General features: G+C 33.9%; 1 protein-coding gene across 2 annotated transcripts; it reads left to right on the top strand.

Annotated features, from left to right (window-relative positions):
• Positions 1 to 1,359: 1,359 nt before the first annotated feature.
• On the top strand, positions 1,360 to 14,675 carry LOC106661518 (lethal(3)malignant brain tumor-like protein 3). Of its 2 annotated transcripts, XM_014384979.2 has the most exons (14): positions 1,360 to 1,759; positions 1,848 to 2,067; positions 3,519 to 4,308; positions 5,969 to 6,267; positions 7,060 to 7,147; positions 7,283 to 7,923; positions 9,644 to 9,830; positions 9,891 to 10,114; positions 10,181 to 10,406; positions 10,472 to 10,786; positions 10,846 to 11,014; positions 13,495 to 13,575; positions 13,679 to 14,159; positions 14,219 to 14,675. In XM_014384979.2, exons 2-14 carry the CDS (start codon positions 1,882 to 1,884, stop codon positions 14,366 to 14,368), a joined length of 3,837 nt encoding a protein of 1,278 aa, XP_014240465.1. In that variant the 5' UTR covers positions 1,360 to 1,759; positions 1,848 to 1,881; the 3' UTR covers positions 14,369 to 14,675. The 2 variants fall into 2 exon arrangements, with proteins under 2 accessions (XP_014240465.1, XP_014240466.1); XM_014384980.2 differs by lacking the exon at positions 1,360 to 1,759 and having other exon boundaries at positions 1,766 to 2,067.
• Positions 14,676 to 14,845: the final 170 nt, after the last annotated feature.

Here is a 14,845-nt window from a genome sequence, read left to right as displayed (position 1 = left end):
TAGTGCTGCCTATTTTTTTTTTTTTATAATACCTAGCTTTCTTGGGATAATGTACCATAGTCACTGTCTTCTCTTGAAAGACTTATATGAATTCGATGAACCTGTAGGTTCTCGCCTTCTGTGATACAACCATAGTTAATCCACCACTAAATATGGCAAAAGACAGAGTATGGCAGATCAAAAAAGCAAGGAAAAGCAGTCCAATTCAATTGGAAACAACGAAGCTAAAAGCCAAAATGTTACATAAATGAAGACAATGGAAATTAAGTGATGAAAATTTATTGATTTATATATCTAAATATTTTAAACCTTTTGGTTAGTTAAAATGTCCTGTACAATAATTTTAGGCCGTTACAATAATGACTTTTCCCCTGATGAAAATCTAGAAAATTTCATAAGCCTGACCTTCAGAAAGAAGATTTATTCACTAATTTCCAAACTGTCATAAATATTGTGCACTATGAGCTTTCGATTCTTGGTCAAACCATCACTGTTGGTGATTATAGACCATCCAAAACTTCAGAATTTCGATCCAGGCTCAGGATTCATGATAATGCACGCCTGAAAGCATAAAAATTGCAATGAAAAAACAGACGGCAAAAAACAGACTTTGCCACGTCCTCCATGTTTTCCAGACCTGTCGCTAACAGATTATACAATATACAATAAGACTTAAGCAGAAAAAAGTTCTGTAAAACCAACGAAGTCTCGAGAAATCGGCTCTTTTTGACTTCAAATATAAGTTTTTCGATCGAAAGATTCAGGTCAATGAGGGTTTTTGAAAACAATGGCGATTATTTCAATGAGTGAAGGATTATTTTCCTTAGTTTTATAACTAGGCTTATTATCCCGCAGATCTCGATCTATTTCATAATTGTTTTGTGTGCTATTTTTCCATAATTTCTTGAAAGTCAAGACTGGTTAAACGTTAATATTGAATAAAAAGTTTTCTATTTTATTTTACTGAAGTTATAAATAATTGGAGATAGGAAGACGTCTAAATTCTTTAAGAATAGAGGGATAATGTTATTTTATTTTTAAATTTTAATATCTCTGGCTTTTTATTTTTTTGTTTGTTTTGTTAATTGACTTTTTGTTTGCCAGTTTTCGACCGACCATCGAAGATCGAACTCTCAAGGTTTTCGGTCGGTTTAATAAATTATCCCCAATTGAGAGAATGCCCAAATGGTCCTAGGGGAAGCGGGTTCTTGGGGAAAGTCGATAAAACGCGGCGAGTGTTGTTTTTAATCTAAAAAATTGTTTTTGGGTGGTTTTTATCCCGAGGAAAAGGCAGGAGTCCATTTAATAGTCTTAAAGAAAGGAAGGCGGGGATATTTCAGTGCCCGCGTAATCCGCTTTTTCTCTCTGCCTGTTGAAACCGTGCCTGTACCGTGGAGCGCGTACTCTGTCCAGATACACCGTTGAAATCCGTCTTTTAACAATCGCGATACGAGGAGTAAAGTGCAAGTCTCCTGGATAAAGTCACAAAGTCCTGATCTCGTGTAAAATTCCTCTTATGGCTCCAAAAGACGAGCTCCGACTCAAGAGGCTCGAAACAGGTTTTACGGTGGAAAACGCTCGATAACGCGAGACGGTCCCGACTCGAAAATTCGACGGTCGAACCCGGGCCACTCGTCCTCTTTCTTCTAAAATGATTTCGCAACGCGCGGAAATATCTTGAGTAGATAATCGGGTTGGAGAATAAAATTTTATTAGTGACCTTCCGAGGGAAATTTTGTCACGGTCGGAAAAAAAGAAGGTAATTCCATTTCTAACTACATGGGCTTTAAAGCGTTGGTATCAAAAAAATGGTTTTCAAGTATTTCCTCTTTTTATCTCCTGGTCAGGAACATTTCCTGAGCGTTCCTAATTCATAGAGAAATGAGTATCGAAGAGCCGCAAATCGTGACGAAAGAGGAATCGGCGGAAAGTACGAGCCAGGAGATAACGCCCCCGGACAAGAAAGTGGTACCAGTATTATTCGTCCAGCAAGGTTCTGCAAAGGATGATAGTACCACGGCCGAATCGACCAACACTGCAACTGCCAGTGCCAATCCTTTGCATTCGGTAAGTCTGTTCACCCCGATTTCGACCAGTTATATTTATTGCAATACGATTACGTCTTATTATTTACCCAATTGTCGTCTTGTATTTAGTTTGATTTCAAATTGGCTCTTTTACCTAGATTTTCTACCTGAAAAAAACATTCTGGTGGGGAATATTTTTTTTCTCTAAAAATATGAATAATTCCCTTTGAACGATGTCCTGTTGCAATGGTAATAAATCTAGTCAAAACCACTCAAGAGTACAATGAAATTTAGGTACAGTAATTTCACACAATTTGTTTTGTATGAACTTAAAAATTAATACACCCATAACTATAAAAATAAGGTACAATTATTATACACAATTTATTTTGTATGAAGTTACAAATTAATACATCCATAACTATNATGACTATGAAATTTTGGTTCATTTATTACACACAATTCGTATGCGTGAAGTTAAAAATTATTGCATCCACGATTATGAAATTTTGGTTCAATTATTACACTCAATTTATTTTGTATGAAGTTAAAAATTATTGCATCCACGATTATGAAATTTTGGTTCAATTATTACCGACAATTCATTTGTAGGAAGTTAAAAGTTATTACATCCATGACTATGAAAATTAGGTACAATTATTATATATAATTTATTTTGAATCAACTAAAATTATTACATCCATGACTATGAAATTTAGGTTCAATTACTACAATTCATTTGTTAGAAGTTAAAAAATTATTACATCCATGACTGAAATTTAGGTTCAATTATTATTACATGGAGGTCCTTGAAAAAGCTTTGTGATTTGTTAAAAAGCCTTAAGATGTAGACATCAATAGACCAATACTGGTCATGGTGAGCAGGTCCTAAAGAGGCCCAATCTTACTCTAATTTGAATCCTCAGAATTAAAGCCTCCTTCTCAAGACTTTAACATTTTCAGACAGATCATGACATCATTTCTATAATGAAAAATTATATAAATAATGATGTTTTGTCTTAATCATTTTCTAAACAAACATAAGAGAGATATGATAAACAAATCTGACACCCTTTATAAATTTCTATTTTTTATAAAGTGTCATATTTTAATTTTAACTGTGAAAAATGTCTAACAAATGAAAAGTTAACGTTGGTGGTCTGCAATTAGGGGAAAACATTTTATTGTCACCTGATCACTCCTTATTCATCACTGAAGATGGCATAAGCTGAAATGTGTTTAAATGACTTCTAAACTAAATCTAGTAAAGTGATCAAGTTCTGAGCATGTAAACTAATGAAAAGTTACTCATAAAATATGCAATATGATTTATTTTTGTTTAATTTATTAAAATATATGTGCATAAATACACATAATAAAATATACATAGTGTGTATTTTCTTTAAAACTTAGTGGCTAAACTTTTTTCTTTATTTTTTAACAAAACCTATTAAAAATAATGTGATGATTTAAAAGTGTTTTTTTTTCTAGATTGCAAATGGAAAGTTAATTCCTGTAACGGGGCCGAATAACATCGCTTATGTTGGAACTTTGTTCAAGGCGGTCGTTAAAGGTCAAGATTGCATTCAACAAAAGGTTCTGCTAGCTCCTATGAAAAGTAAGGATGGTGCTGTGGCACGAATCATCCTCCCACGTACAACTCAGACGACTGCGAGCACTACTCCGACTACGTTGACTTCACCATCGTTGAGTCTGATATTGCCTCAAAGCTCGTGTAAACAGACGAACAAGAATTATGTTGTCAGCCCTTCATCTAATCCAAAAGTCAAACAGTCGTCGATCAGTATACTTTCTCGTAACACCGTCGTTATAGATCCGCTGACTTCCCAACCTGTCCAGTCCAAACTGCTCCCGCCGAACATTATCAGGCAGAAAAGTATAGATTCAAAGATTATTACAAATTCTGTGATAAAACCGTTTAACATTCTGCAGGCTAAAAAACTGCTTGCTTCCAGTTTGGTTTGCCCTATCAATTTGTTAAACGCTAAAAATGATAAATCAAAATTGTCAGATAAAGAAAATATAACTTCTTCCAATTCAGCTGATAGTACTAATGAAAGCGAGTCAAAGGATGATTTAACGATGAAAGAAGAAACACCACAAGATGAAAAGAGTAATAGTGATGAAAAAATAAGTATTGAGGATCAAGAAAATGTGGAAAGAGAAATCAAGTCAGAAGTTATAGAAGTAAAAGAGGAACAATCAAGTGAAGAGGGGGCAGATTCAACATGCACACCCAAAACTGAAGAAGATGAAAAATGTAAGTTGAATCTATATAACAGTAATAATAAAACTATTTTTTCAAATTTTATTTTTTAAAAGGATAGATTTCACATAAGAAATTAATATAATGTCAGTGTATGATGTAACTTGATTTAGTTAATGAAAAAAAAACTTGTTCAATACACAAGCTGCAAAACACACAAATATATTTTTAAGGGGGAATTGTTAAAGTTTTATGTTAGTTGAAATTATCATGCTATCTTAATGATGTATGTATATCATATGTTGTTACAACTCATATAATTAAAATTTTGTAATAAATATTTAAATATCTTTCTGATAAAGATTGGACGTTTTGTTCAGTTTTGACATATCAAATTGTAGATATGTTAATGTATGGTTTAAAATTTAAAACACTTTTTAATGTAGATTTTATGAGGTTTTGAATGTAGTGTTGTGGAATTTTTTCATTCTCCTCCAACAGCTCCATTCTTAATAGCTGTCAAAAGTCGGGAATCACTAGGCCACTTTTTGCCCTCTTTGACAACTCGACCCAAAGGTGTTCGATAAGGTTTAAGTCTACATGCTGGCCACTCCAAACATTGAATTGAAGCCCATTCCAAGTAGTCACCAACGATCCTAGCTGTTGAGGCCTTGCACTGTTATGCATAAAAATAAAACAGTCGCCAATTAGTGGTGTATAAGAAACAAATTCTAATAACCCATTTTGAAAGTATCGCGCAGCTGTTATGGAACCCTCGATGAAGATCAAGTTTGTGCGACCTTCCATAGAATGCCTGCCCAAACCATAACACCACCACATCCATAGCTTCTCTGGAGTGAAAACTTTTACAGAGATTTATCGCACTCCTGTTTTTCTTTCGGCTGTCAGAAGACCTCAAACAAAACCTTGACTCATTCTAAAGCTAGATTTTAGTTCAATCTTACTACACCAGTTGACATGATTTCTTGCAAAACTTAACTGAGCTGTTCTATGCCTTGTCACAAATTCTGGACCAGTGGCAGGCCTTCTCCCTTGTAATCCAGCTTGTGAAAGTCTTCACCTTACAGAGCTGTAAACTGACATTAACATGTTGAAGATATTCCTTGACCTCATCAGTGGTAAAATTTCATTTACGGAATACATTCAAAACAATGAAATGATGATCTCTCTGAGATGACACGATGGCGACTTGATCCATGCCTTCTTGAGTAACCGCCAGGATCTTGGTAGCGATGAAATACCCTTCGAACAGTTGCTCTGGGAATGTTAAGTTTTCCCAAACCTTTTCCGCACAAGTTTCATTAGATAAAGAAACCAGTGATCACCTTTCACCCTGGCCACATTCGCTTGACTTCTTCTATCTTCCAACAATGCTATGATTCTAGCTTAAAACTATCATTCACACAAATTTGAAACTTAGAAATAATCCAACTTAAAAAATCAAACCTTCGGAACATTGGAAAGAATTAAAGAAAAACCAACAAAGAAGAGATTGACTTAGATTTATTTACAAAATCCAATTGTAAACCAAGTGGGAGATTTTATCAGTGTTTTATTTACCTTTAATCCTTTAAAACAGACCAAATATTGTAAGAAAATCAATGGAGGATTGTCTGGGAGGGAAGTAAAAAATATTAAGGGTGGCCACTTTTTTGCCTCTCACTGTAGTAAAACTTTTTTATTTTATTTTTAGGCTTAGATAACACTGACAAACAGTTGGACGTCGACCAACCTAAGGAAGAATCAATTAAAGAAAGTAAAAGTGCCAAGGATCCAAGTGAACACCAGAAAGAAAAACTTTTACCACCAGCTCCAAAAGAAAGGGCCAGGAAACGGAAAGGAATTGTTCTGGTGAACGAATTGCCCGTTAAAGTATTTGCCAGCCAACAGGAAAATCTTAAATTACTACCAGGTGCAGAAGAATTCGACCCTTTTAAGACAGTCGAGTGGGACGCCACAGGTCTTGGCGCATTGCCTGGGTGTAATATAAAAGTAAGTGAAATTTGTTATTGCAATGATACCAAAATACAGGATTTTTGAAAGTAGTGCATTGTAGTAGGAGATTTGTGCCATTCTTGATTTTTTTTGGGGGGATGGCATGCAGGACCCAAACCAGCCACAATAGATCTTAGATCGCTTATTCAAATTTTTTCTCGTGGACTTTAAAGGGGTGTAGGTGTATGTGTTGGCCACCCAAACCTTTTCTGCATAAGTTTCATTATATTGACATCTTATATAGCTTAAAACGTTTTGGAGAAAATACTAGTCAACAAAACCATATTTACAAAATTTTACTGTATATTAATAAAAAAAAAGTGCTTGCATTACTAGATAAAATTAACTTATGTGCAATTTATGCTATTTTTCACTTTTCACGAAAATTCATTTCCTGCATAAAACGTATCAATTTGTGGGGAGATGTATTGAACAATACGATAAAATTAATTCAGTGTAAAAATTGCATTAAAGACAACAAAAACATTGTCCCATGTAAAAGGAATCTTACCTAAACAAAAATATCACAACAAAATAAAAACAAGTTGATCAAAAGCTAGAATGTGCTTGATTCACAGAAGCAGTGATTAGACCAGGTTGATTGAAAATGCCTGCAAATTAAATTATATTGTAAAATATTTTATCGAATCCTCCTGTAATTTCATTATTAATTATTTTACTCTATGCAAAAAAAAAAAAAAAAAAGTTACAACAAAGGGTTCTATCACATGTCTTTAAACCTAGCATTACCCTAACTTTATGAAACAGCAGTAACTTTGATAATTTCAGATGACAATCAATGAGTTTGGGATGCTGGAAGTTCATGATGAATCTGTAGTTGATGGAAACTCAAATAGTTCTGGAGATAAAATTGAAGGTAATTGATCACTTATATTTTTATACTGTTAACAAGAACAGTTTATGGCTTTCATATGTAATTTGATCACCTCTATTTGAGATAGTTTTTTAATAAATTAATTTGTTGAATAATTTTATGTAATTCAAATTCCAGGAAAGCGGAAGGATAGAGATCCAGATGAAATTTATTGTTGTGTTGCATGCAGCTGCTATGGATTAATATCCGAATTCTACAATGAGAATTATTGCAGTGTAGCTTGTAAGGATAACCTGATTGCTCAACAACAAGCCATATGTAATAAGACAGAACAAGAGAAAAAAGTTTTCACGGAAAAAAAGAAAAAGAAACTCTTTAAATCGGAGTCGTCAAACCAAAAAAGTACCGATGAGGATGTTGATATTAAGACTAAAACACTTTTGCAATCCCCAAAGCAAGATGACACAGTGAAAGTTAAGAATGACGAAGTGATAGATTTAGACGATGACAGCAGTAGTTCAGATACTCCTCCTGTTTGTAATAAGTTGCCGTCTTTGCTTAAAAAATCCCTACAAGTTACAAAGTGTGAACAGCAAAAAGAAAGAAGAGTTTCTAGGACATCTTTTAAGTTTAAAAGTAAACTGGAATCTATACTCCCTCCTAATAAAGCAGCTAACAAATCTGAATTAAGAGGTTCGCAAATTAGAATTGTCGAAAATGCTGACAAAACTGTAAAAAAAAGATCATCGTATTTTGTCTCCCAAGATTTGGATCCAGGGGAAGAAGTCAAAGTTGAAATTGATTCAAGTTTCAATTTGGTAAGTTCTTACTCTTTTTTTTGTTGTTATATATTCTTTACTGAGCCATGCAGTTTTCACAAATTTGTATTTACAAACAATTGTGCTGATGAACCAATTGTAATTTTTTTAATATTATTTGTTACCCTGCTCGGCCAGAAAGAAAACCATCTGTTGTGGTGAGAGATATCAGACCAAGGCGGTCTGGCGATATAGTACAACAAAACCTTCATCCTCCCCGTCAGATTTATCAGATTTATCGGCCTTTGGGCCTGATTTTGTCGCTACATGCAATCCAGTTATACAAAATCACAAATTTCCCATGCGATCGTTCTACCAACTTTAGTTCTTTTAGGCAAAGATTGAGTTTTGTTCATGGTTAAAATGAGTGATCAAAGAGAAATATTTTGAGTAATTAAGCTGTAATTAAATATTTAAATAATTAGGTGCTGGTATTCCTCTAATTTTTGTATTTTGTTAATATTTCATATACCTCATAATTCTTTTCGTTTTCTTTCAATTTTGCAATGCTAATAGGATAGAGTTGTTTTTTCCCAAACCATACTCAATAACAATAGAGAAAGAAAAAAATGTGTTATGAAAACACTATGCTCACTAGAAAAATGTGATAGCCTAGACTGCTCACACATTCTATGTGACGACCTTATACTACTTACTACCATGACGACTGTTTGATTACTTTCTGTCACGTCAGATCCCTTTCTACCCCTGGGCCTTTTTATAGTTTCTTTTGATTTCTTTTTAGACTCCATTTTATCTTTAAATCCTGATAGGTACTCTGTAGTATGGGTCGATCCTTGGCCTGCTATTGTTTTCAGTTCATACTCACTTTGGTGACATATACTGATGACTCTGCCATTCTATCCTATACTCCGATCTAGTCATAGCTCATTGAACCCTTCAGCCACACCTGTATTCCATTGAATAATGATTCAAAAAATGGCAAAGCCACTAAGTCCCAAAACAAAACTTCATACTCCATCACATCACTCTGTATAGGGCTCTAAGCAAACAACTCACCTGGAATTTTCATACATGACTCAAAAAGATAGAACTGAACTGACAGTTCTGATTTCTCATAAGGATACTAGACTAAAAGACAACAGATCTAAACTCTCCCTTGACAAGATTTGTATGCAAGTCAATACTGAAACCGATAAGGATATATGGCAAATGTTACAATATCCGCAGAATCACCATGAAATTATGAATCTTTAGATCTATCGTCAACACTTCCTTCTATGTTTTCAACCGTCCAGAAGGACCTAAATATTCCCTTTTTAATTATTTATACTTTTAATCTAAGATTTAGGTTGAGATGAAAAAGCAAGTGTCAGTGGGATTCCCTTTTTAAATGAATTTGCACAGTCCACTACAAAAAATTTCACACTAACTTCCAATCTCTCTCTCTAATCCCCACATACAACATATTTCCTCCTGATCTCTTCCCAACAATCCTTGAAGCCTTAAAAGAGAGTGGTCTCAAAAATTACTCTTAGATAGTGTGAATGAATTCTGATTTAGGAGAGATTGGATAGCTCTTCTAATTTTTTTCTTTTCTTTTGAATTGTAGTTCACTGTAGATCAACTTCAGGCATACACCTATTTAAGCCTTATCTCACAATCAAAACTTAATTCTGCAAAAGCTCTTATTATGCCATTACTATGAATTTAAGCTGTTTAATAGAATGTACTTTAGTACTTATATTGTTTTCTATAGGAAGATAAATATGCTTTCCCTTGGGGTCATTATTTGTCCATGACATCATCAAAACCAAGTTGGATTCGTTTATTTAACAACCCTTTTCCAGACTGTGTTAACTCTTTTACTGTAAATACATACCTTGAAGCTATCGATCCTGAACATCAGTCTTATTTCTGTGCTGTTAAAATAGTCGAAGTAAAAGGTAATTATATATAATATTAAAAATAGTTTCATTCAGCTGATTAATTATTTTTTATTTCAGGATATAGACTACGGTTGCATTTTGTGGGGTATCCTGATATATATGATTTTTGGGTTAATGCTGATAGCCCAAACATTTTCCCGTGCGGTTTTTGTTCGCAACATGGTATTCAACTCCAGCCACCTTTAGGGTACCAGAAATCTTTTAATTGGCAGGTTTATCATAAGAACAAAGGGACAAAGCCTGTCCCTTACTGGTGTTTTCCAACTTTCAAATTGAACAATGTAAGATTTGGCAGCGATCGATTGGTAAACCAAAAGATCATAAAAAATGTGTGATTAAAATTTTAGATGACTCACAATCTATTCAAAGTGGGAATGAAACTGGAAGCGGTCGATAAGAAAAATACATTTTTAGTCTGTGTCGCTTCAGTTGCTGGAGTGATTGAAAGTAGAATTCTCATTCATTTCGATTCTTGGAGTGATGTATATGATTATTGGGTTAACATTTCCAGTCCATACATCCATCCGGTAGGGTGGTGCAAGGAGAACAACCATGAGCTGACCCCACCAAATGGCAAGTATAGACTACTTCTTGTAAATTAAATAAATTTATATTTATTTATGTGTGTGTCTGTTTAGGTTACAAACATACTCAATTTTCATGGGATATGTATTTAAAGAAAACAGGAAGTACTGCAGCCCCGGCAAAGGCGTTCTGTCTAAGACCTCATTTAGAATTCAAAAATGGCACAAAGCTCGAAATGATAGATAAAAGAGCTCCGCACTTACTTAGAGTGGCTACCATTTGTGATGTTTTACCGTATCAGGTAAAAGTACATTTTGACGGCTTTCCAGATCATTTCGGCTACTGGGTGGATGATGACAGTTCTGACTTACATCCGGTCGGTTGGGGATTTAAGACCGGCCATCCTGTAGAACCTCCTCCGACCAGCTGTAAATATCTTTCAAATATGTTCTATAAATATTAAATAACATGGACTCTTTATTTACAGCTCAATTGTTAAACGCAACTTGCAAGACACCCGGTTGTGTCGGAGATGGTAATTTTAAGGGTTTAGGCATAACACATAATTGCGTGGAGGAATGCCCTTACAGCTGTGAAAATATTAATTCGGAAAACCATCTGTCAAATCGCCTGAACTGCTTAAAAAAGAATAAAAGGTATTGATTTTATTATTTTTTAAAATCATAATTTATAATAATAAATATATCATAAAGTAAGTTTCAACGAATCTAGATTCATCAGTTTTTGAGTTCTTTATCACATTCTGAGTTCTTCATTATTTAAACTGTCATTCCATGTTAATTTTTTGTTCTTTTTTGATACCGAAACATCTTTGCATTTGTATCACTTTCAAAGATGTATGCAATTTTTCATTCTAAGAACAATTGTGGCTATCAGCTTCATGGTGCATCACAGATGATTATGGTTCCATTCCGACTGAAACCCCTTGAATTTCCTAATAGTAAAAAAGTTTTAAAAAGTGTGACAAGTAAGTTGAACTTACCAAAGGAGACAACATTCAAGAGTACAATCATCCACTTATTAGAAGGGCCTACATAGAAAACTTAGTATGTACATTTCCCCCTAACCATCCCATTGACTTGTACAACTTGGTCTTTTTCTCTGACAAACCAAACTTCGTTATCACTGTTGTTGTTCTGGCTGTATTAGGTCTGGCATTGTCCTTGTGAAAAATTCACCTGTTCAGGCGGGCAGGTTGTTTCTAGACCAGGGAAAGAGATACTCGTTGCAGTTGGCTTGAGTACATTTTTGTGATGGCCTCATGGCAGTTCTTAGTGCACAATGCCGTAAACAGCTTAATAGAACTTTTGAATAATTCAGGTTTCTACAGTCAATTATTTTCAGATGATGGTACCATAATGCTCAGGTAGGGATCCCCTGACTCTTCCACTACTGATGGAAAACGCCGTGGGATTGCTTTATGGGTGGTGTTGTGACAAAGGTTTATCAATTAATCCTGCTAAACTAGAATTGATAATGTTTAGCAGGAGAAGAACATCAGGTAATTTTAAAAACCCTAAATTTCAGGGCATAGAATTAAAGTTAGTGGATTCCATCAAATTCCTTGGTGTGACACTTGACAGGAAACTTGATTGGAAAGGTCATATTAATAAGATATACAGGAAAGGCACTATATCAATGGTACAATATAGGAGAATTGTCGATATTGATATTGATCGTCTATGGGCCGCTTAAGTGCAATAACATAGGTTACTCGAAAATCTCACAACTATTGAGTAAGTTTAAGGGTCAATTATTAAGCGTTAGTGATAAAAAGATTAAACCCCTTCAGGGAAAAAGCACTTTCAGGTAGTCATCCCTTGTGATTATAATTATAGTCTGGATGATGACCATCGTAACATAGACTGCTACACAAATGGATCACTTATCAAAGGTAGAGGGAGTGGTGCAGGAATTTACATACCAAAATTAGGAATTAGCATCTCCTCCCCTCTTGGCAATAACACCTCCGTTTTTCAGGTGGAAATCTGGGCCATCAATGTGTGTTGTAGAACACTTATGGAAAATAAAGTNTATATATATATATAGAGCTATATTAGCTAGAGCAAATGGTTTCATCGTTTACGTTGTTGAAGACTGACAAGCTCCTGACATGTTTGGCTCAAATCCAGTTGGAAAACTTCCCCTCAATTTGTCGTTAATCAAGACAGGAGATTTTACGAGACCGTGGTTCATCTTCAGTCTCTTCATTCCAAAAGCATACTTTTTTAATCACTCTTAGGCAGTGCGTTCACTTTTCATCACTGAATGTAGTGCACATTTTACAGCTGTCTCGTACAGCCTACGACAGCCCTAGTGCCAATTTAAATTTGTACAGTATGCATACATGATTTATGGGTTTTGTAGCCATAAGAAAGAAAATATTTTATAATTTACAATGAACTATTCAAGACTTTCTTTATGAACCAACCATTATCCTCTTGTATTATGTGATGCAACATCTAATCTATGTTAATAAAAATGTCACAGAAAACAACATCAAATGAAAAACAGAATGAAGAACTTTTCTGGTTTCCTGGTAGATTTTTCAATGTTAATGTCTCTCATAAGCAGACAGTAGAAAGAAAAATAACTCAGAATTTTATGGAAGGCATAAAAGTGATAATTTATAAGTTACATTTTAAGAGTTAGATGTATCGACCACTTTTTTTTACTCACGAATCTGGATCATGGTATGGTCATGATGAAAAACCAAATTCAATTGTTACTGTCAAACTTTTGACGCATTTTAAGGTCATCATCAGGGAAAAACTATCTTAAATATATCTACAAACTATAAATAAGTTTTTAATAGACAATTTCCAATTCCTTTGATTAGTTTTTTAAAATTTCTTTTGTTCTTTCATACCTTGGCAATGTTGGAACTGAGTTGGTCTTCATAGAAATTTGAATTTGTTTGTTAAAAACTTTTTGTCAATTTGTAGACATATTTAACATTGTTTTGCCCTGATGATGACATTAAAAGAGGACAAAAGCTTGGCGGTAACAATTGATTTTGCTTTTTCATCAAGTCTATACCAGGTTTCCAGATCACATATTTTAATCCAAAAATGAAGGTTGTAAATTTAATATATAATTTTTAATTTGTTTTCAGATTTGATAATGATGATATTATAGATTTGGATGTAGATGAATCTGATGGCGATGAAGAAGAAGACTCACTTAAAAAACGATGGTGAGCCTAAAAACTGCTGACAATTGAATCAGAGAAATTTTAGAAATGCTTTAAAACAAATTAATTATAGTTTTAAAAATTATAATAAGTTTATTCATTTCAGGTATTTTGTTCAAATGAGAGCAGAAGTTGAAAAAAACAATATGAGGATACCCGAAGACGTAAAACCATCAGTCGACAATGTTAGTAGTTCTGAGCAGTTTTATAGACCAGCTGAAAGCAGTGAAACTCTGAAAGTTAAATCCGTTGAAAAAATAAATGCATTGGAAAATATACGTGTCGGAGAATTGAAAACTAAAGAAGTTAAAAATGAAAATAAAGAATATTTCGAACACGAGACGAAATACAGCATTGAGCCCAAGGAAGAGTCTTTACCTTCAAAAAGTCAGACGGCCACGCCAGAACAAGAACAGTTTAGCGAGGACGGTGTTTCTAGCTGTAGCGGGGAGCAAATGGAGATGGAGACTACTTTCGAGGATATGGAATACGATTCCAAGGAATCTTACTGCTTGAGATGGTCCGTGGACGAAGTCTGTGATTATATTAAACACGTAACTTTAAGTTCTCAAAAATTCCAACTAGAGGTAATTTACTTACATTACTTCTCAATTACAGAATGTTATTTATTTTTTCTCATCCTCAGGAAATCCATGGCGATTCATTTTTAATGCTTTCGCTCCAAGATTTGATAGACTGCATGGGTTTGGATCAGGAACAAGCGAGTTTAGTTTATGAGAAAATTAAAATACTCCGACAAAAAATCAGTCCTAGCGATATGGCTTTTCGGCCATAATTTTAAATGTACTTTCAAGTATGAATTATAATTTTATTGTCAGTTTTTTAAATTATACATTATCATGTAATTGCTTTTGTAATTCTATTGTACAGTGTCTTCATTTTTTAATGAATCATAATTTCTCATGTATAATCTGTACAGGTGACGATATATATGTATATATACCGCTTAATATATGCATGAGGAGGTTGATACATATACATATTGCAAAAAGAGCCTTATTACGTAAAACCTTTTTCTAAACGTTTTGTTGTTTTAATTTTCTTTGTCGAATATAAGGGAAATAAACAATAATTGAAACATTTGTAACAAATTTCAAGACACCCGTTTTATTTCCCCAATATTTGTATATATTGTACACTTTTAACATTCTAGTCATTATATAAAATTGTTTCTATTAAATTTTTTTAACCAACTTTAATCGCATAAATTCTTTTGTCCATGAAAAATCAAAATCATTCCTGATCATTAAAA

Source organism: Cimex lectularius, unplaced genomic scaffold, assembly GCF_000648675.2.
Source record: "Cimex lectularius strain Harlan isolate CLEC.00 unplaced genomic scaffold, Clec_2.1 scaffold20, whole genome shotgun sequence".
NCBI lineage: Eukaryota > Metazoa > Arthropoda > Insecta > Hemiptera > Cimicidae > Cimex > Cimex lectularius.
This window is presented reverse-complemented; position numbering and strand designations above follow the sequence as displayed.